The sequence below is a fragment of the Jatropha curcas genome, chromosome 2, assembly GCF_041381405.1.
Source record: "Jatropha curcas cultivar XTBG-Jc1 chromosome 2, XTBG_Jcur_1.0, whole genome shotgun sequence".
Classification (NCBI taxonomy): domain Eukaryota; kingdom Viridiplantae; phylum Streptophyta; class Magnoliopsida; order Malpighiales; family Euphorbiaceae; genus Jatropha; species Jatropha curcas.
The window spans coordinates 20,016,183-20,036,509 of NC_143152.1; the positions used below are offsets into that span (position 1 = coordinate 20,016,183).

At 35.1% G+C, this 20,327-nt stretch overlaps 1 protein-coding gene across 1 annotated transcript; it reads right to left on the reverse strand.

Annotated features, from left to right (window-relative positions):
* Positions 1–12,079: 12,079 nt before the first annotated feature.
* LOC149498357 (uncharacterized) lies at positions 12,080–19,030 on the reverse strand. Its single transcript, XM_089717301.1, has 3 exons — positions 18,282–19,030; positions 12,202–12,840; positions 12,080–12,101 (listed from the first exon to the last, which is right to left on the reverse strand). Exons 1-3 carry the CDS (start codon positions 19,028–19,030, stop codon positions 12,080–12,082), a joined length of 1,410 nt encoding a protein of 469 aa, XP_089573427.1.
* Between the last annotated feature and the right edge of the window lie 1,297 nt (positions 19,031–20,327).

Genomic DNA, 20,327 nt, shown 5'->3' on the forward strand with positions numbered 1-20,327 from the left:
ATAATAATGTAGAATTTTGAAATAATTTTAATACGCATAATTTCATCTTAGTTAAAAATAATTATAAATTTGATAATAACATATATAAAATAGATCTACTTGTGAAAGGGATATTAGCATAAAATAAATTGCCTATGCCCAATTTTTCCTAAGGTAAGAGTTAAAGTAACAAAATAATTTAGATCATATTAATTTAATAGTGATAATATTATATTATTTTTAATATATAGTTAGCTTATTTATAATATTAAGGAGAAAAATGAATTAAATTTTTTGTTAGATAGGAAAAAAATGTTTTATTTTGTGTTCTTAGAAAAAATAAGATTGAAAACTTTATTTCAATGATAAGAATAATAAACTAATAAATAATAATACTATTAATATATATTTTTAAACATACTATTAATATATTGTTAGTCTGATAATCTAACGGTTTGTATAGAAGTTATTAAAATCTAATAGCATAAAAAGACTTCTTTATAAATACAAAAACACTTCTTTATAAATACAAAAACTTCTTATTATTTACAGTTGTTTTACCCTTCTTTTAGATGCTAAGTATATTATGAGTTAGATGGGAAATGTCAAAGTATCTTGGGTAAGAAGGCAAGCCAACGTGTCAGCACACTCTTTTGCAAGAAGAGGCATGTAATTTTGCTTGCTTCTGCGTTTGGACTAGTCCTCCTGCTTTCCTAGAGGATGTTGTAAGCACTGTGTTCACTTAGTAATAAATCTCTCATTTCATGTAAAAAAAAATTATAACTGTTAAACTAAAAAGAATCAAACATATTAGTTCGTGTTTTGCCTAGAAAATTATTAACCTATTGTAAATACTCAATTCACTTAAAACAAAATCCTCTTTCCTTGAATCACTAGATTTAAGTGATTTTATAAGAAAATCACCAATGATCCATAAACCAATTTACTTGATTGTATATAATTACTATCAAAGAGATTTTGTGTGATATTTTTCTCTCTTCTTCTCTACTGTAAAGTGAGTTCTATTTGTTTTTTTTAAGTAATGAAAAGTTATATTACCTTATATCAATTCCTTATATATATTTTTTATGATTGTATAAAATTAACTTCCTTATATCAATAATTATATTATTATAATTATTATATATATTTTTTGGGTCGATCTGTCGTGCACTCCCCGACTTGATCCAATTTCTAACGGTAACTTTCGAAATCTAATAGTATTAATTATAGATCATTAAATTATATTTTTTAAAAATAAATGTTTATTTTTATTTTCTATGTTTTGATTGAAACATTTAAAAGATGGGAAAATAACTATTTTGTCCCTAAGGTTTTACAAAATTAATTAACTTGTCCTCATATTTTTTTACTGTTAGATATATAGTTTCCGAAATTTGATTCCGTCTTATTATTAAATGGTCTTTCCATCTAAAATCGGAGTTTTTTTCATTAAAACGAGGATGAAGAAACTAAATATCCCTTAATAATTAAAACAAATATTGACCAAAAGTTAAAACTCACTGTCTCTTATCTATCATCCTCTTCATCATCAACTCCTCAAACTTACCTTTGGTGACCTTGACAAACACATGCACTTGGGTTGAACTGCATACTCCAATCGTTGGCGGTTAGTGGCGGCAGCGGCGGCGGTGTCGGGGTGTGGGTCTTCCTTATTCCCATTTCCCTTCTAGTGACCGATTCAGCCCCATCTCAAACCTCGCTTCTGTTAGACTGCCGATCTTCACGTGCCCAGCTTTATGGTGCCAATCTATGCTTTCCTTCATTTATTTTTTCTTCTCATTCTGTAGTCTATTGCTATTAATTAACTTTTTTGTTTGCTATCTGTTAGGAATCAGATCTGATACCAGTTGTTGGGCATCAGCTTTGATACCACTCGTTGGGCCCTTTCAACCAATTAAGAGAAAATTAACGCAGCGGAAAAATAAACTTGTGACACACAGAAATTTACGTGGTTCACCCTCAACTGTTTAGGGCTACGTCTACGGGCCAAACTCCGAATCATTCTTCCACTATTAAAAATAGTAGGTACACAAAGAGAGTAATACAAAAGATAGTGGCACACAAAGTGTTTCCTAAAAACACCCCATAATAATTTCCTCACTATTTTTCTCTTCCCTAGTTTTAGGAAACCCATCCTAAACTAGACACACTCTCTCTCCATTTTTTTTCTTCTTCTTCTTTCTGCTGTGTGTGTCTTAACTGAGGCAAATCCTCTCCTATTTATAGGAGAGGTAATGTGAGAGTCGTGTGTGAGTTACACACGGCTCTCCACTTAGGTAATGGTTAGTTGCCAACCTTCTGCCAACTATTTGACTTTACAAATAACACGTTTTTTCCCTTTTTTTTTCTTTTCAAATTTATTGTGGGTCCCACTTGAGTGGGCACCGCACAACAAATCTCCCCCTGCACACTCAAGTGGGACGTTAGTCATCATCATCCCTGCAGCTATAATCTATTAGATCTGCCCACCATCTTGTACCGCCGCTACAACTTTGCGGGACACGCCGCCCGACCTCCTTTTGTCGAGAAGACTTTCGACACAAGGCACCACCTGCAGATCTTTTTTTTCGGTCTTGGTTCTGTTGTTACACAGCAACTCTTTGCACGCTTCAGTAATCTTGACTGTCACGACACGGCTCCCCCTGCAAATGTGATTGGATATCCTGAAAATCCATTTCACTACAGTCCAATGTTCTTTTCCAGATTTTGAAAGAAACCGACTCACTACTCCAACTGAGTGAGCAATATTTGGTCGTGTACAAACCATGACATACATCAAGCTTCCAACTGCTGAAGCATATGGAATCTTTTCCATTTCTTCCTTCTCTCCGTCTTTGAAGTACTTTCTCAATGTACTTCTCCTGTGACAACCATAATTTCTTGGCTCTTCGATCTTCATGCCAAGAATTTGCTTTGCTGGTCCCAAGTCTTTCATGGCAAAAGACTTACTTAGCTGTTTCTTCACGCTAGAATTTTGACCAACAGTCACCATATCAACCACATAGAGCAAAAACAATATAGTCATCATTAGAGAATAGAAACACAGTGATCTGAAGTAGTCTTTCTATAGCCATGCTCCCCCATAACAGACTCAAACTTCTTGTACCACTGTCTCAGTGCCGGCTTCAAGCCGTACAAGCTCTTCCTCAGTTTGCAAACACAATCCTCTTTTTCTACGAAACCCTCTGACTACTCATGTATATTTCTGAGATATCGTCCACCTCAGCAAACACTGGCCCACTCTGCTCTGAGTCGCTGGCCACTGGACTTTTGAGATATCGTCCACCTCTGCAAACACTGGCCCACTCTGCTCTAAGTCGCTGGCAACCGTGTTATATCTATCGTCCACCTCTGCAAACACTTGCCCACTCTGCTCTGAGTCGCTGACAACTGTGTTATGTCTCTTGTCCACCTCTGCAAACACTGGCCCACTCTACTCTGAGTCGCTGGCCACTGGACTTTTTGAGATATCGTCCATCTCTGAAAACACTAGCCCACTCTACTCTGAGTCGATGGCCACCATGTTATGTCTGTCATCCACCTCTACAAACACTTGCCCACTTTACTCTGAGTCGCTGACAACTGGGTTATGTCTGTCATCCACCTTTGCAAACACTGCCCACTCTGCTCTGAGTCACTGGCAACTATGTTATGTCTGTCGTCCACCTTTGCAAAAACTGGCCCACTCTGCTCTGAGTCGCTGGCCACTGTGGACTTTCTGAGATATCATTCACCTTTGCAAACACTGGCCCACTCAACTCTGAGTCGCTGGCCACTGGACTTTCTGAGATATCGTCCACCACTACAAACACTAGCCCACTCAAGTCTGACTCTGCCTTGATTGTTAGTATACGTGAATAGTAGCTGTGAATAGTAATAGTATACGTGAATAGTATCAGTACATGTGAATAGTAACCGTACACGTGAATAGTGCTGGGCTTAAGAGTCACGGGCTCAGCAACAGTAACGCCATTACTACTGTTCACCACCAACTCTAAGTTACTGTTTTACTATTCACCACTAAGTCGATACTACAATATATTTTCGAGCGAACAGCACCGATGGACTCGTCGTAATTTTCTCTTCATCGTGGTATATTTATTTTCAAAATATATCCACGGATCCGATACCGCTATCTGACCGGCTGGACCTGCCGAAACCTTCGGCTCTGATACCACTTGTTAGGAATCAGCTCTGATACCAGTTGTTGGGCATCAGCTCTGATACCACTCGTTGGGCCCTTTCAACCAATTAAGAGAGAATTAACGCAGCGGAAAAATAAACTTGTGACACACAGAAATTTACGTGGTTCACCCTCAACTGTTTAGGGCTACGTCCACGGGCCAAACTCCGAATCATTCTTCCACTATTAAAAATAGTAGGTACACAAAGAGAGTAATACAAAAGATAGTGGCACACAAAGTATTTCCTAAAAACACCCCATAATAATTTCCTTATTATTTTTCTCTCCCCTAGTTTTAGGAAACCTATCCTAAAACTAGACACACTCTCTCTACATTTTTTTTTCTTCTTCGTCTTTCTGCTGTGTGTGTCTTAACTGAGGCAAATCCTCTCCTATTTATAGGAGAGGTAATGTGAGAGTCGTGTGTGAGTTACAGACGGCTCTCCACTTAGGTAATGGTTGGTTGCCAACCTTCTGCCAACTATTTGACTTTACAAATAACACGTTTTTTCCCTTTTTTTTTTTTTTTTTCTTTTCAAATTTATTGTGGGTCCCACTTGAGTGGGCACCGCACAACACTATCTTCACTAATGCTTCGTTTTACTTGTCTCTGTGCTCTCAATTTGAATATCCTCTAATTCTCTCCTATCTTCTAACAATTCTCTTTTACGTGCCTAGTATAATTTGTTCAAAGACATTATTAGGTATAGTACTACCACTGTTTGCTATAAAGAATTGAAATGTATCTTTCTTTCTAAATTCGCTTTGCAAATTCTGAGGTACTATTATCTCCTTTGCAAAGAGAGTGTTTCTTAAGAATCCCCAAATAAACCCCTCTTTTTCGCTATCTTCCTTTTTAGATAGCAGCTCTCCAATCTTTCTCTCTTGAGCCTTTGTCTACACTTTTTTTGTTTATTTCACTCACTCTCTCTTCTTCTTCGGCTTCTTCTGATTATTTTGCCACAACAATAACATGAATGTAAGCTATTTCTTTATCTCTTTCATTTCTTGGCTTTTTATTTCTTTCTGCTTGAAAATTCAATGTCAAGGATTCAATATTAATCTTGGATATTCAAGAGCCAAGGAAACCATTTCCTGGGCTTTTATTTCTCTATTTTAAAAAAATTAAATTCTTGGATATTCAAAATTGAAGAAAACAAGAAAAGATTCTTTCTTTCTTTCTTTCTTTCTTTTTTCAATGGAGATTAAAGTTTTTTCTTTTTATTTTTTTTCCATTTTAGGAATAGAAAAGATCTAGTGGGCGAATTCCAGCATTTGGAGATTGGGAGAATGCAAATGAAATGCCAATAACTCAGTATTTCGAGAGTGCAAGTAGACATGGCCAAATTACGATTCCCAGAATCGGAACCCGTGGTCCGAAACCGGTTCGAATCGGAACCAAAACTGGTGGTTTGAAATCGATCCAAACTGAAATCGAAATCGGAGGCCAACGGTTCAGTTTCGGTTCCACCATTTTTAGAACCGCTAACCGGCGATTCCAAGAAACCAACTGGAACCGGATGGAACCACCGATTTCCCGTCGGTTTTTTTTTTATGAAATACCCAAATTACCCCTCCTAACAACTATAAACGGCTAGTTTCAAGGGTATTTGTTAAAAAATGAGTTTTTGGATTTATTATAAATACTTCATTCCATTTATAATCTCCTCACACAAAATTATCTCTACTCTCTCTATGTTATTCTTCTCTACTCTACAATCTCTCTAATTTTCATTCACAAATTATTGTCCAAAATATTGTAAGATAATTTCTTCAAAGTCAAATCTCCAATTATTTGTCCAAATTATTGTAAATTAATTTCTTCAAATTCCAATCTCTAATTATTCTCTCTAATTTTTTTTATTCAATTTTCCAAATTACATATGATTTTCAAAAAAAGGCAAGTAGAGGAAACTCAAGTTCAGCTAAGGGCAAGGGAAAGATTGGAGAAACACAATATTCATCTATCCCTACAAACGACATCTTCGATTTCACTACCGACCAATATAAATGTTGAAGGATATCGAAATGAAAATTTGGAAATTTCAACTCAAGAATGTCAATTTAATGATGAGCAATTACAACAAGTGGAAGAGGAAGAGGAAGAGCAAGAGCAAGGTACACAACTTCTTCGAAGAGCAAGACAAAGTTCCGACATATTCGCCATTCATTTCACGAAGAAATTCAAAGGTGACAAAATGTTTGATATAATTTGCAATTATTGTGGAAAATCTTATAAATCCAAACAATCGGGCGGTTATGGATCATTTTGGAAGCATTTGGAGACAAAACATCCAATAAAAATAGGAGTTGATCGGTCTCAAACACAAATTTCTGGGTACGCATCTTCTAACATTTTTTTATTTCAATATTCTAAAAAACAACAAAAAGAAGAATTAGCAAAAATGATTTCTATATAATATTTATCTTTTAGTTTTGATGAAAAAGTAGGTTTTAATCAATATTGTCAAAAAGCTTTAAATCTTTCTTCTAAAAAAGTGCCAAGAAATACTGTCAAAAGAACTATTATTTCTTTATATAAAAAAGGAAAAAAAGAGTTGGAACTTTTATTTTCTGAAATGAAACTTCGTGTTTCAATTTGTTGTAATATTTGGAGTGATCATTAGCAAATGCATTCTTATATGGGTATTACATATCATTGGATTGATGATGATTGGAAAATTCAAAAAAGAATTATTGCTTTTAATGCTTTTGATGATAAACATACTGCAAATAATATTTATAGAATAATTGTTTCAATTTTAGATGAATATAAGTTAACAAAAAAAGTTTTTTCAATTTCATTTGATAATGCTTTTGCTAACACTAAATCAATTATTGAACTTAAAAATATTTGTGAACCAAATATCGGTGGAAAATTTTTTCATATAAGATGTGCTTGCCATGTTTTAAATTTATGTATACAAGATGATTTAAAAGTTTTTAAATCTTATATTTTTCCAATTAGAAAAGCTATTTTATATTTATGGGTACATCCCTAAGTGATGAAAAATTGGGCTAAATTTTGTAAGGAAAATAATAAAAGACCAAAACATTTTCCAAGAGATGTCCCAACTCGTTGCAATTCAACATATGAATTATTAAATGAGTCTTTTTCGTATAAAGACTTATTGTGCATTTTTGTCACTAACAATATTAAAGAAATTAATATATATCCACAAAATTGGGATATTTGTGCAAAAATTTTTAATATTTTAAAAATTTTTAATGATGCTACCTATAAATTTAGTGGTGTTAATATAAATGTAGTATTACATGAAGTTAGACAAAATATTGTAGAATTATATAGTGAATTTGTTTAATTTTCCAGTTCATCAACTTCTAATTCTTCTCAATTCAATAATCAGCAATTTCCAACTGAAAGGTTAAGTGTTGGTGTTGCTGAACACATTTTACTACAAAGACAAAAAAGACCCAGGGAATCTGGTTCTTTTTTTGAATTAGATAATTATCTAACCACTTTTTTCGAGTTTGGTGATAATTATGCAGATAATAAATTTTCAATTTTAGATTGGTGGAGTCGTCACGCCAATACATTTCCAATACTTTCTCTAATTGCAAAACAAGTTTTAGCAGCTCCAGTCTCCACTATTGCGGTTGAACAAGCTTTTAGTCAAGGAGAAAACATACTTGATGAAACACGATCTCGTATGACACCCGATTCACTAGAAGCACAATCATGTGTGGATGATTGGAACAAGGCCGAAATAAGAGCATAAGAAAATCTCAAAGAAAATGAAGATTTATATGATCTTTACGATGGGTCCTCAACGAGAACATTGACCAGTGGTGGAAATAGCGAATAAGGTAAAAGGGGTGAAATTAGTACAAGATAAGTAAGAACTACGTGGGCTTTGATTCCTCTAAATTCCAAGAGGATACGTAGACAACTTAATTTTTTTTTTAAATTAAGTTCAAGCCCTTTTTTTAAAAAAAGAAAATTAAGTTCCAACTTTTATAAACAAAAAATAAATTTAGTTAACGACTTTTTTTAAAAAATAAATTAAGTTCAAGTCTTTTTTAAAAAAATAAATTTAATTTAAGCTTTTTTTAATATTTTAAGTGTATTTTTTTTTAGAAATTATTTTACAAATTTTTAAATTTTAAATTTTAAAAATCGGTCTTCAAAATTTAAAATTTAAAATTATTCTATTCGCCGGAAAACCGATCGAAGAACCGACTGGAACCGTCGGTTTTGAAATTGTTAAGGAACCGGAACCGGAACCATTCGGTTTTAAATCGAAACCGGAATCGGAACCGTTCGGTTTCAAACCGAAAATTTTTGGTTCGGTTCTAGTTCCAAATTTTTTAGAACCGGAATCGCCGGTTCCGGAATCGTGGCCATATCTAAGTGCAAGACAAGCTGGATTGATTTGATATAGTTCCTCTTTCGGAGAATGTGATCAATATATGTATGGATTGAGCAATAAAATCATGAAAATTTTTTACCCATAATATGAAGTTCAAGAGTAACACGAAAAGGAAGACGAAGAGAAACAAAAATAATTTTTATTGTTTTTTTCATATTTAGTTTTCAGATTTTATTAAGGGTAGCCTTTGTTATTTTAAAACATATCTCTCTCCTCTCTCTTCCTTTTTAGTTTCATTTAAAGGAAAAATCATTTAATTTTAGATGAAAAGACCATCCAATAAGAGAGAATCGAATTTCGGAAACTAAATACCTAATAGTCTGAAACGAGATCAGATTGAAGGAAAAGGAAAAATATATATTTTTATTAATCTGTGAGTTCTGAATATATACGAGAATAAGAAGATAACAGAAAAGCAATAACAAAGGAAGAAGTTGAAACTACCTATAGAGTTGTGCTAACAAACTAAAAATAAGTTACAGCTAATCTATTGCCAGGTAAGCAATTAGCTACTGAGTGGGCTAGTCTCATTTTTTGCTTTCTTTTCATTTTGTTTGCGTCTACTGTGAATTGTCACTTTCATTTATGGTTAATACCCCCTCGCAAGCTGGAGAATGGATATTCACCATTCCCAGCTTGAGCACAAAAGAGTGGAAGGATGGGGAAGGAAGGGGTTTGGTGAAAATGTCAGCGAGTTGGGCTGAGGAGGAGATGGGAAGGAGGTGAATGAGACCTGAATTGACTTTTTCCCTGACAATTTGGCAATCAAGCTCAATATGCTTGGTTCTCTCATGGAATGTAGGGTTGGCAGCAATGTGTATAGCTGATTGATTATCACAGTAAATGCTAACAGGCTGAGGGTGTGGGAAAGAAAGCTCAGTCAACATCTATTTTAACCATTGGACCTCACAAGTTACTGCTGCAAGGGCTCTGTACTCAGCCTCAGAGGATGATCTAGAGACAGTTTGTTGTTTCTTAGATTTCCAACTGATTAAGGGATTGCCAAGATAAACACTAAAGCCAGAGATGGATCTTTTAGTATCAACACAACCGGCCCAATCCGAATCACTGAAGGCTTTAAGAGTACAGGAAGAAGAAGCAGGGAAGAAAAGGCCTTTGCCTGGGGCTGATTTGATGTACCTCAGTATTCTATGGAGTGCTTGTGAATGAACTGTGGTAGGCTTGGATAAAAATTGACTTAAGTGGTTGACTGAGAATTTGATATCGGGCCTTGTGGTGGTGAGGTACAGCAGTTTCCCAACCAATCTTCGATAAACAGCTGAATCTGGTAATGGGGATCCAGAATGAGAGCTGAACTTCTGGTGGGAATCCATGGGAGTGGAAGCAGGCTTAGTTGCAAGATAGCCTGTGTCCGACAGAAGCTCTAAAGCGTATTTCCGCTGACATAAAGAAATACCTTGATGTGACCTTGCAATTTCAAGACCTAAGAAAAACTTTAAAGGACCTAGATCTTTAATCTTGAACAAGGAATCAAGGTTCTGTTTGACCAAATCAATCTCAGAAACATCATCACCTGTCAAGAAGATATCATCAACATATACAAGTAAAATGGTAAAGGAAGTTAACTTGTTTTTGATGAACATAGAGTGATCATATGAGGACTGTGAGTAGCCAGAATTAAGAAGGACTTCAGATAACTTTGAAAACCATTGCCTGCTTGCCTGTTTGAGGCCATAAAGGGACTTTTGTAGAAGGCAAACTTGCTTAGGATTAGAGAGAGTCAAGCCTAGGGGCGGGGTCATATACACTTCCTCTTTGAGATCCCCATGCAAAAAGGCATTATTCACATCTAATTGGTGAATATGCCATGAGTGAATGGAGGCTAGAGCCAATAGTAATCTGAGAGTAGTCATTTTTGCAACAGGTGAAAAAGTTTCCAAGTAATCAAGACCCTCCACTTGAGTGTACCCTTTGGCCACAAGCCTAGCCTTGTACCTCTCTATTGAACCATCAGACCTATGCTTTATTTTGTATACCCACTTGCAGCCAATAGGAATTTTCTCTGCAGGTAAATCAACTAGCTTCCAGGTTTTAGTGCAGGCAAGAGCTTGAAGTTCAGCAGCCATAGCCTCGTTCCATTGAGCATGATTGTTTGCTTGAGCAAATGTTTTAGGTTCAACAGAAGTGGAAATGTTAAGAATATAATGAGAATAAGAGGGGGAAAGGTGAGTATAGGAAATGACAGAGGAGAGAGGATACCTCGTACCTGAGCATGCTGATTCTGCTGAAACTAAGTTGCAATAATAATCTTGCAGGTATGTGGGGGTTTTCCTAACTCTAATGGAGTGACGTGTAGCTAATGGAAGGGGTTGTGTAACAGGAGAGGTGGTAGCTGGGTTTTGGGATTGCAAAGTGGGTGACTGTGAATATGGTTGTGGGGTAGCTGAATGTGTAGGAAATGGGGAATTGGAAGGTGTGAAGTGCTGCTGTGTAGTTGAAAAAGGATATAAGGTGTCAGCAAGGGAATTCAAAGAGGGAATTGCAGGTGTGGAAGAGGGGTGAGAAAAAGGGAAGTGACTTTCATAGAACTGAACATGTCTTAAAAGAAAAATTTCTCTAGTTGTCAAATCTAGGAGAATGTAACCCTTTGTACCAGGTTTGAAACCTAAAAATACGCATTTCCTAGCCCTGGGGTCAAGCTTAGTTCTGTGATTGGTAAGAGTGGAGGCAAAGCATAGAGAGCCAAAAACTCTGAGTGCATTAAAATCTGGTGAAGTATTATAGAGTTTTTGAAAAGGGCTTTTATTTTGAATAAGGGCGCTGGGAATTCTATTAATAAGAAAAACTGAGTGAAGGACAGCATAGGACCAAAAGGCTTTGGGCAGGTTGGACTGAAACATAAGGGCTCTTGTGACATTTAAGAGATGTTGGTGTTTGCGCTCTACAATCCCATTTTGCTGGGGAGTCTCAACACAGGTAGTTTGGTGGGAAATACCTTTAAAAGCATAAAAGTCATTCATTAAGAACTCAGGGCCATTATCACTTCTAATGGATTTGACTTTAGTATTAAATTGAGTCTCAACTAGATTAATGAAAGCTTGAAGTAATGATCTAGTTTCTGACTTAGCTTTCATAGGATAAATCCAGGTGCGCCTACTGTAATCATCTATGATAGTGAGAAAATATCGATGACCATGTATAGATGGAATGGACAAAGGTCCCCAAATATCAACATGTAACAATTGAAAAATAACAATTGAAGCAGTGGTGCTAAGGGGAAAAGAGAGTTTTCTTTGTTTTGAAAAATGACAAACATCACATGGTTCATGTGTATTATTGTTACAATTAACAAAAGGAAAATCTTTAGAAATAGCCTCGATTCTGGAATGAGATGGATGGCCTAGTCTAAAATGCCACAGATGATTGGGAGAGAAAGTTGAAATGGATTGTACTGTTGAATTGAAGACTGAAGCACTCTGGGTTGTGTTTGAAACTGGTTGCTGCAAGATGTATAAAGCGTCTCTAATTTCAGCTGAACCAATCATCCTCGAGGTAGTCTGATCCTGTATAAGGCAATAATTGTCTTGTAAGTGTAGTATACAATGTAAAGTTTTGATAAGTTTGGTAATGGAGATAAGATTGAAATGAGATTCTGGCACATACAACACATCAACAAGAAACAAATCATTACTAAAATGCACTGAGCCTGAATAGCAAGCTATTACATAGGTATTGTTGGGTAATTTCACTTTAATTGGTCTGATTTTCTTATATGAGGTAAAAAATGCAAGAGAAGTGGATATATGGTCTGTGGCACCTGTATCTAAAATCCAAGATCCATGGTCTGTCACAGAAGCAAGGAGAAAATGATTACCTGCAACCTTTTGATTACCTTCTGAAGCAATTTGTTCTAGTTGTTTGGTTGGAATATCATTTGCAGTGATGATGTGATTTACCGAGCTATTAGACATAGATTGATCTTGAATCAAAGATAAGAGTTTCTGGTGTTGCTCAGGGGTGAAAAGCATAGCTTCATGAGAGTTTTGCGTAGGAAAAGAGGGCTGCAAACCAAAATTATTTGATTTTTCAACATTTTCTGCAGAAACAACATTGGCACTTGCAGTGGAAAAATTAGGATTCTTAAACTTAAATCCTGGTGGAAAGTCATGCTTTCTATAACAAGTTTCAATGGTGTGCCTCTCCTTTCCACAATAAGAACAAACTTTAACACTAGTATTGCTATGAAAACCTCTTCCTCTGTGAAACTCAGATTTTGTGTTCCCATGGTTGTTATCTGATAGCCTCGCAAAGCGGGCAAATTTTGTTATGTTATTTTCATATAAATTGCATGAATGCATGATGTTTTTATATTTTACATTTGTTTGTGTTGTTTTTGTTTCAAAGTAATTTCCAGGAACACAATTTGAACAAAGGAATGAAAAGGCTTGCTTTATATAGAAAAGAGAACCAAAAAGTTGATAAAAATGGAAGAAAAATTCTCAGCAAACTTCGCGATGCGAAGGAGGTCGCGTTGGAAAAGAAATAGGCCAGTCGCGAGCACCAGAAGAGGTCGCGTGCGCAACCTACACCCAGAAAAGCCAAGTCGCGAGCGCGCCTTCCATCTGCGCGAGCGCGCAAATCACTTTTGAGAGGCAGAAGGTTTGCCAGCGAAATGCGCGAGCGCGACTTCCATCTGCGCGAGCCCGCAAAGCACTTCTGAGAGGCAGAAGCATCTGAAGCAAAAGTCGCGAGCGCGACCTTGAACCTCGCGAGCGCGAGTCGTGTTTCCAGAAGACATAACTACCACCTTTCACCAGAAAATCATGTCTTTCCATGCATAGGTCGGGACTCTTCCCAAGAGAAGTCACCTGAAGCACCTTTTGGCCAGCCAACCACCTTCATAACTGCCATCATCTTCCTCTTCTATAAATTAAAGTCCAAATCAAGATGAAAAGATGCCAGAGAGGCCATATGTCAGAGGCCATAGGCCATAGGCCATATATGCAATATGCAATATATAATATGCATCATGTAATAGGCAAAATGTAGTATTATAATACAGTAGAAAATAATAAAGTAGTACTTAGAAATAAGATGACGAGAGTCACTTATTATTGTTCGTGCAAAGAACATCCAGGAGTTCCTCGAGGGGTGACGCCCTCCAAGAGGCATGAGTTTGATTACTTCTATCTTTCTCTTGTTTTATTAAAGACTTTTTGCATGTTGTGCTTCATAATTTTCTATGCAAAACAACAATATTATTTGGTTTCATTCAATAAAAGTTTCTTTAAGTTATCTTTTGGTCTTTGTTTAATCAAGCTTACTTAATTATATTCTCAGAAAGAAATAATTCAGTAAGGATCAAAGAGATAGAATTCATTTAGTTGGGTTTGCATGTGAATCTTTAAATTGGTTTGTCAAAGTTAAGTCTAACTTATTGAAATAATCAAAGAATAAGATCTAGACTTAATATTTGACAAAGTAAGGCATTTGTTGTATGTAGAGATACATACAATAAAAAGAGTAATTCTGTACCGAAAGGTTGAATTATACTTGACCACATGTGATTAAAGAAAAATTTATTGTATGAAACACGTTTTGCTATAGAAAAAGAAAATCTAATGCATGATCAATTCTTCTAAGTATTCTACTATATCTTTATCTATAGAATTAAGTAGTATATTTAGTTAAAAGTTAAATAGAATTATAGTTTAATCATTTCATATTTTATTGCTGTAAACATAAGTGTTAAGGATAAGTAGTAAAGTGGACATCACCCGTTCCTCGTGGGATCGATTTTTTTATTACTACGTTGCGATCCGTATACTTGCGGGAACTCAAAAGAGACGCAACAAGTTTTTGGCGCCGTTGCCGGGGAACGGTGTTTTGTCATTTAACGAAAATTCTTATGTATGATTTACAGCATTTTTATTTACAAAATATATTTATATATATATATATATATATATATATATATTTATATATGTTTACTTCTATTAGTTTTATTTTTATTTCTTCTATGGTTTACGGTTTGAATATTTTCTTTGATTAAAAGCCAAAGATCCGGCTTTGAAAAAGACTAATATTTGTTTCAGTGTGTAGTAAATTTTACCTTCACAGAAACAGATTACGCGAGCGCAAATTCAGCAAGCACTGGCGCAATTTCTGTGAAAAACAGACAGAAGGTTTGAGATCAATATTCGCGATCGCGATACATGAAAGAGCGAGCGCGATTTCGTCACAAAGGAAGTTAGAAACTTTGGGATACAAATTCGCGATCGCGACAATAGCAAGCACGGGCGCGAATCGGGTGCAACAGAAGTCAGAGAGGTTGGAGAAAGTCATTCGCGAGACGCGAAATTGAAACGCGATAGCGACAACAGGAATTGAAGGCGCGAATGTCCCACGGTCAGAACGTCACAACTGTCTTTTCCATATTCAAATTCCGCCCTTCTCCTTCCCAAGGTATTCAAACCTACAACAACTACAAATACCCTTTCCAAACCAATTAAATCTCTTCTTTTTCAACTTCCCTATTACCTATTCAACCCTATCCTTCCCTAACCACATCTATATAAGAGTTTCTATTCCTCTTTCAAAATCCCCAACTCTATTAGTGCAATAAAAACTCCCAGCAACCCACTTTTCTGTGTGTTTTCATCAAAATCCTCCATCAAGTCATCACTATGCCATTCAAACAAAAGGCTAAGAAGAACAAGGAGGTGTCTTCTTGTTCTGCTCCAGCAAAAATAGATTTGGCTTCAAGTTTCACAGGTATATGGATGGTGCGTTCTTGAAGAAGACTGGATTAGTTGATGAAGGGAAAATCGGCAACACAATGGTTTATCGCTGGAAGTCATGAGAAAGAAGAGTAGGGCAAGGTGATAGAAATGAAGGAACCTTTTGTGCTCATGAACACAGACAAAGGAGAGGCAAGTCACTAGTAACATCTTCTCCTCAAGCGAACGAAAAGGATGAAGAAATCACTGGATGGACGCAGGTTTTAGAAAAACCAAACGAGTATGGCACGAAAGTGGATGAAATATTTTCAGAAACAAAACATCGAATTCACTCCGTCACCTCCAGGTTCTCCGGCGGTATAAGGTTTTTCTGTCCTTATTTGCTTTCATTTTTATTTTCAGCATTTTATTGTGTGTTTTATGCATGTGCATTATGTGTTATATGCATATATCCTCCCACAATGAGGACATTGTGTCTTTTAAGTGTGGGGGAATAAATAGACCTACATCTTCATTTCATTTCAGAAAAAAAAAAAAAAAAAAAAACAAAGTATGACAATTAAAAAAGTCAACTTCTTTGCCTTAGTTCAATGTTTTAGTCTCTACATATTGATTTGTTTGTATTTTGCTTGTTGAAATAAAAGTCTTGAATAATATACCATGATTAAAGAGATTTAAAATGCTTATATGAACTTAAGTATTAATATATTAGATATGACATATTGAAATTTTCAAATAGCAAATTTTAATCTTTAGTTAAATATCTAGACATTATCTTTTGTTTTAGAGAAGCTTGAATCCTAACTTGAATGAAGAATAGGAATAAAATGGAAATTAAATACTTGTATGTTTCAAATCAATAAAGGATGAAGGTATGTTGAAGAGAGAAAAATATACGATAAAGGGAATAATGGAAAATCTGTTCCAAAGTGAAGTGGTATGGAGCATAAAATGCAACCACTTACCATTTACATTCCCACATATCTCTAAAAAAATTAAAAAAAAAAAAAATTTGAGCAAAAGAAAAATGTGGTATGGAGCATAAAATGCAACCACAAAAGAAAAAGAAAAGAAAAAAAATAATAAAGCAATGAAGTGGTATGGAGCATAAAATGCAACCACTCAGTGAGATAGAAATAAGACTACCCAAAAATGCCTTGAGATAAGAAACAATACATGTATGTTATCTAAACTACTTCCTATTCTTTGCATTCTAAGGATGGAGGATTGCCTATCTCATATCTTAAAATGACTAGATTTCTTATACTTTAGATTTTTGTTTGCTATATTGAAATTTTTACATGTCATATTCATTTTCACTACTTGGTTCATAATATATATAAATCTTTTATCTTTGGTAGATTACTTAAGAAGTCTAAATCAACAAGTAAAAATAAACATGATCAACATGAGTTCAAAAGAAAGTGAATGCTTTGCTTAGGGACAAGCAAAGAGCTAAGTGTGGGGGAATTGATAGCTTCACAAAGCGGGCAAATTTTGTTATGTTATTTTCATATAAATTGCATGAATGCATGATGTTTTTATATTTTATGTTTGTTTGTGTTGTTTTTGTTTCAAAGTAATTTCCAGGAACACAATTTGAACAAAGGAATGAAAAGGCTTGCTTTATATAGAAAAGAGGACCAAAAAGTTGATAAAAATGGAAGAAAAATTCTCAGCAAACTTCGCGATGCGAAGGAGGTCGCGTTGGAAAAGAAATAGGCCAGTCGCGAGCACCAGAAGAGGTCGCGCGCGCAACCTACACCCAGAAAAGCCAAGTCGCGAGCGCGCCTTCCATCTGCGCGAGCGTGCAAATCACTTTTGAGAGGCAGAAGGTTTGCCAGCGAAATGCGCGAGCGCGACTTCCATCTGCGCGAGCGCGCAAAGCACTTCTGAGAGGCAGAAGCATCTGAAGCAAAAGTCGCGAGCGCGACCTTGAACCTCGCGAGCGCGAATCGTGTTTCCAGGAGACATAACTGCCACCTTTCACCAGAAAATCATGTCTTTCCATGCATAGGTCGGGACTCTTCCCAAGAGAAGTCACCTGAAGCACCTTTTGGCCAGCCAACCACCTTCATAACTGCCATCATCTTCCTCTTCTATAAATTAAAGTCCAAATCAAGATGAAAAGATGCCAGAGAGGCCATATGTCAGAGGCCATAGGCCATAGGCCATATATGCAATATGCAATATATAATATGCATCATGTAATAGGCAAAATGTAGTATTATAATACAGTAGAAAATAATAAAGTAGTACTTAGAAATAAGATGACGAGAGTCACTTATTATTGTTCGTGCAAAGAACATCCAGGAGTTCCTCGAGGGGTGACGCCCTCCAAGAGGCATGAGTTTGATTACTTCTATCTTTCTCTTGTTTTATTAAAGACTTTTTGCATGTTGTGTTTCATAATTTTCTATGCAAAACAACAATATTATTTGGTTTCATTCAATAAAAGTTTCTTTAAGTTATCTTTTGGTCTTTGTTTAATCAAGCTTACTTAATTATATTCTCAGAAAGAAATAATTCAGTAAGGATCAAAGAGATAGAATTCATTTAGTTGGGTTTGCATGTGAATCTTTAAATTGGTTTGTCAAAGTTAAGTCTAACTTATTGAAATAATCAAAGAATAAGATCTAGACTTAATATTTGACAAAGTAAGGCATTTGTTGTATGTAGAGATACATACAATAAAAAGAGTAATTCTGTACTGAGAGGTTGAATTATACTTGACCACATGTGATTAAAGAAAAATTTATTGTATGAAACACGTTTTGCTATAGAAAAAGAAAATCTAATGCATGATCAATTCTTCTAAGTATTCTACTATATCTTTATCTATAGAATTAAGTAGTATATTTAGTTAAAAGTTAAATAGAATTATAGTTTAATCATTTCATATTTTATTGCTGTAAACATAAGTGTTAAGGATAAGTAGTAAAGTGGACATAACCCGTTCCTCATGGGATCGATCTTTTTATTACTACGTTGCGATCCGTATACTTGCGGGAACTCAAAAGAGACACCACATTATCATTTCTCATTACTCGATTAACAAGAACTTTGGGCTCCACAGATCCTGCTATCTGCCTTTCTTGTTGTATTACTAAGGAGAAAACCTTGTTAATTGAAGGTAAGGGTTCAATTAACATGATCTGAGTTTTGACGTTAGAAAAATTCTCATTGAGTCCCTTCAAAAACCTGACTACATAATCTGCTTGCATATAGCTCTTAAAAGTCGAAATGGCACCACAATTGCAAGTTATTTCACATGAACAAATAGGTATTGGCCTAAAATTCAACAGTTCATCCCATAAGATCTTTAACTGTGTAAAATATTCAGTAACTGAAAGATCACCTTGCTTGAAGCCATAGATTTCTTCTTGCAAGTCTGAAATTCGTATAATGTCGCCTTGAGAAAAACGATCTCGCAAATCATTCCAAACATCAGCAGCGATGTCTATCCACAAAACACTCTGAGCAATTGAAGGTGAAAGTGATTTAGTAATCCAAGATAACACCATAGTGTTGCATCTCTCCCAAGTTGAGTGCATCTGGTATGTTTTTGCTGGAATTATGATTGAACCATCTATAAAAGAGAGTTTGTTTTTGGAAGCCAGCGCCATTTTCATTGCCCTGGCCCAGGAATGGTAATTTGATCCATCAAGAAGAGGTGATACAAGAATCAATGCAGGATTCTCGTTTGGGTGAAGGAAGAAAGGATTGGAAGGATTTTGAAGGTGATCCGCCATTGCAGATTAAAGGAAAATTTATGTAACTATTCAAGCATAAGTTAATAACAAGAAGCAAATGAAGAAGCTTCTAGAAAAATGAACGCAGGAAAAGCAATTGCTCTGATACCATGAAACGAGATCAGATTGAAGGAAAAGGAAAAATATATGTTTTTATTAATCTGTGAGTTCTGAATATATACAAGAATAAGAAGATAACAGAAAAGCAATAACAAAGGAAGAAGTTGTAACTACCTATAGAGCTGTGCTAACAAACTAAAAATAAGTTACAGCTAATCTATCTATTTCCAGGTAAGCAATTAGCTACTGAGTGGGCCAATCTCTTTTTTTTTTTCTTGCTTTTCATTTTGTTTGCGTCTGCTGTGAATTGTCACTTTCATTTATGGTTAATATAGTCAAATATATGAGGACGAGTTAATTAATTTTATAAAACCTTATGGATAAAATAATTATTTTTCTTTAAAATATTTTTAAAGTTTAAAAATTAATATTTATTTACTAATTAATATGCGAAAAACAAGTGAAATTGAGCAGAGAGTTTTTAACTATTCAAAGTAAGGAAATTTAATAATATAGTATTTACCTGTTTAATAAAGTGTCTATATATTTTATGTTTAATATTTTATATTGGTTCTTAATAATGCATAATTTTTAAATAGAAAATGAAATTACTTTTAAATTAACATACGTGTTAAATAATTTATTAATATAATTATTATAATAACTTCAATTTAATTTTTTTTTTTATTATTGTGAGTGAGAGAGTTGAAACCAAATTTATTGTCGGTTCATTTATGCACTTACCATTTACTTATGACTAGGTGTGCAAATTTAATTTTTTTTTTTAGATTTTACATAAAATGTTTCAGTATTAAATTATAAATCAAAAAATTTTTAAAATAATAATATAATTCAATTAAATAATTATTCAAATTTAATATCTTCCGCGGAAGCGCAGATATATGACCATTTTTTTTATCTACAAAGGAGGGCACTAAACCCTTAAGAGACTACACGGGGCCAGCATGCTCCAAACAAATCAGCATCTAACAAATTCTTCAACTGAGGAGAGGGTTGCATAATTGTTTTAAAGCTAAAGTCACCACGGAGAGCCTCTTTAGCCAAGTGGTCAGCTACACTGTTAGCTTCCCTATAGACCTTAAAAAAACGAATCTGCCATGGCCTATGCAAAAGCTCCCTGCATCTAGCTATCAAGTTCCTTAACTGAAAGGGTCATGCACTCTTCCCAAGGACCATATTGACAGACTCCTCTAGAAGGACAGAACGCTTCAAGTTT